The sequence below is a fragment of the Condylura cristata genome, unplaced genomic scaffold (assembly GCF_000260355.1).
Source record: "Condylura cristata isolate star-nosed mole 26May11 unplaced genomic scaffold, ConCri1.0 scaffold00022, whole genome shotgun sequence".
Classification (NCBI taxonomy): Eukaryota; Metazoa; Chordata; class Mammalia; order Eulipotyphla; family Talpidae; genus Condylura; species Condylura cristata.
This window is the reverse complement of record NW_004567123.1, coordinates 35,757,657-35,760,192: the sequence shown is the minus strand read 5'-3', so window position 1 is coordinate 35,760,192 and position 2,536 is coordinate 35,757,657. Positions and strand designations below refer to the sequence as shown.

General features: G+C 65.6%; 1 protein-coding gene across 1 annotated transcript in view; it reads right to left on the bottom strand.

Moving 5' to 3' along the window:
* Positions 1-2,536, bottom strand: part of LOC101632059 (chromosome unknown open reading frame, human C20orf85) — a 73,831-nt gene that overhangs the window by 49,331 nt on the left and 21,964 nt on the right. Inside the window, exon 6 of the mRNA XM_012728141.1 lies at positions 71-177. Within this exon, the coding sequence (XP_012583595.1) occupies positions 71-177 (107 nt within the window). The remainder of the gene's footprint in view (positions 1-70; positions 178-2,536) is intronic.

Below are 2,536 nucleotides of genomic sequence, written 5' to 3'. Positions count from 1 at the left end.
CCAGGCACGGGCCCCCGGGAGCCTCGGTCACGGCAGCGCCCTCCACGCAGTTGCGCCGTTGAGCCCTCACCTGTCTGCGCCCGCCAGCGTCCCCACGGTCAGGGCCCGAGGCTCGGAGGCCGTGTTCGCTTCCCTCTGTAGGGTCAGGGCCCAGCATCCCGGCACGCGGTCGGCGTCCTGGATTCACAGAAAGGAGCCCCAGTGGGTGGCGCATGGGAGAAGAAGTAGGGCTGGAGGCGGGCGGGGCCCCTGCTCAACCCTCCTCACCAGGCCTTCTCCTCCTCCAGCCCCGCTTCCCTCCCAGCGGGCGGCAAAGTCCAGCCAGGGTTAGGTCACAGCCCACCCGCTCCCCTGCCCCTCTGCTAGTCCTCCCCACACCCATGTCCCCCCTGGGCCCTCAGTTGTGTAAGCTAAATCTCTTGCTTTGCTCTGTCCCTTTACTATTGCTGTGGTCGTGCAACCACCCAGAATTTGTTTTTCTCCTTCCAACTTACTTGGCTCAGCATCATCTCCTCCGGTCCCGTCCATGCGATTGTGAATGGCCAGTTGATCGCTTTTCACAGCTGCGTAGTATTCCAGTGTGTGTTTGACCACAGCTGCTTAAGCCCCTTCTCTGTCCCTGGACACTTGGCTGTTTCTATAACTTGCTGCTGTAAATAGTGCTGCAGTGGATGTAGGAGAACTTATTCCCTGTGGGTAATGTTCTTTCCTTCTTCGGGTAGATGCCTGGGAGTGAAATGGCTGGATCACATGGTAGGTCCACTTTTGATATTTCGAGACGCCGCCGTGCTGTTTCCACGGGGGCTGACTGGCCTGTGCAGCCGCCCGCGGGGTGCAGGCTCCTTTCTGCATTCCCCACCAGCACTGCGCCCCGGCTTTGCTGGGGTCATTCCCGTGGCGTGAGGCCGTCTCTCGGGACTTTGATGTGCACTCTCTCCTCTGCCTCCCCCCACCTTCCTCGCTGCTCCCCACTGTCTGCCTGATGGACAGTCACTGCGTCCTGCGTCGGCCTTCCCCAGAGCTGCCTGGGAAGTCCCGCCGACTTGGGACAGTAAATGGCAGTGCAGAGCTTTGATCCCCACACCCCAAATGTTCTTGGCACCCCTCTGGGCAGACCAGCCCCCAGGCTGAGCCGAGGGCCCCTACCCTGGGGCTCACAATAGTCACCAGCGCCAGAGTGCCCACACAGACCCAGCTGGGCCAGCTGGCGGCCGGTGCCCGACAGCCAGACCTTGTTCCCAGCCTTCCGGGGGCAGGGGCTGCCCCGGAGGCCAACCCCGTGAAGACCCCCCTAGGACGGTGCGCCTCCCGTGGGCCTGCACGCCTGCCAAGGTTTCTCCTTCTCTGCATCCAGAGCTCAGCAGCAGGTGCCAAGCCAGCCCAGCTCCCGATGTCAGCCCGGGCAGCCTCCTTCCGGGGAACCTGTTTTCCGGTTTGCACAGGGCGCCCCGGCCTGGTGCGAAGGGGCCGCGAGGCAGCCCTGAGTCCCTGCGGCACCGCCTGCGTCCCTTCCCTGACTCAGGCCTGTGCCCTCGCTTGTTTCCAGCCACGGGCCACTGCGCCCCCCAGCGCCCCCCAGCACCCCCAGCGCCCCCAGCGCCCTCCATGCCCCCCAGCGCCCCCCAGCGCCTGGGCAGCAGGACTGGCATCTCCTCAGTGACATCATCTTGGCTGGCCAGGCGGGAGCAGGGGTTTGTCCAAGCCCCCCCCCGGCCCCCCGCCTTGGCCGCTACTGGAGACTTAAATGCGGTTTCCGCCCACGTCATCGCCACCGGCCAGTTCACTTTCCTACAAGCACGCTCCCGCAGCTAAGGGGTGGCACGCCTGACGCGCACGAGGGAAACAGGAGCCCTGGGGGAGCTCGCCGGGGCCGCAAGGGGCACAGAGGACGGGCCGGGCGTCACCCGGCGGCAGGGAGGAGCCCGAGAGCCGCGCCTTCCCCGGAGAGGAGCTGCCTTTAGCCGGTTCTTAGCGTGCGCTCAGCAGCCCGTTGGCCAGAGCAGCGGTGAAGGGAACTGCGTGCCCACGATGTCAGCCCACCTGCTGTGTCAGCCCACCTGCTGTGTCAGCCCACCTGCTGAACGGAGCCGTCTCAGCCCCTGCGTGTCCGGGGCGCAAGGCCGTCGCCCCTTGGGCAGCCGGGTCTGAGCTGTGCGGGTCCACGTGAACCCCTGCTGTACCCAGACCGTGAAACTAGTCGCGACGGCCGGCCCAGTCCTGGGGACGTTTCCTCTTCCTTACGATCTCCCTCAGCCTCTCCTTGCTCCGTGCTATACACGTGCAGCTCGCACACAGCACGTGCAGGAGCTCGGCGAGGGGCTTCCGGTCAGCGGGGGCTGGTCAGCGCATCCGGGGCACGCAGAGGTTTCTCGTGGGGGAGAGAGAGACACCGAGGCAGAGAAGAGTGGGCGGCCACGGTCGGAAAGAAGGCAGGAAAGTGGGGGGGGGGGTGAGCCCGCGTGGGAACCACGTTGGAGAACGCGTCCTTGCTCACCAGAGCGCCGGGAGCCACCGAACGACACTGACCTTGGCAGGG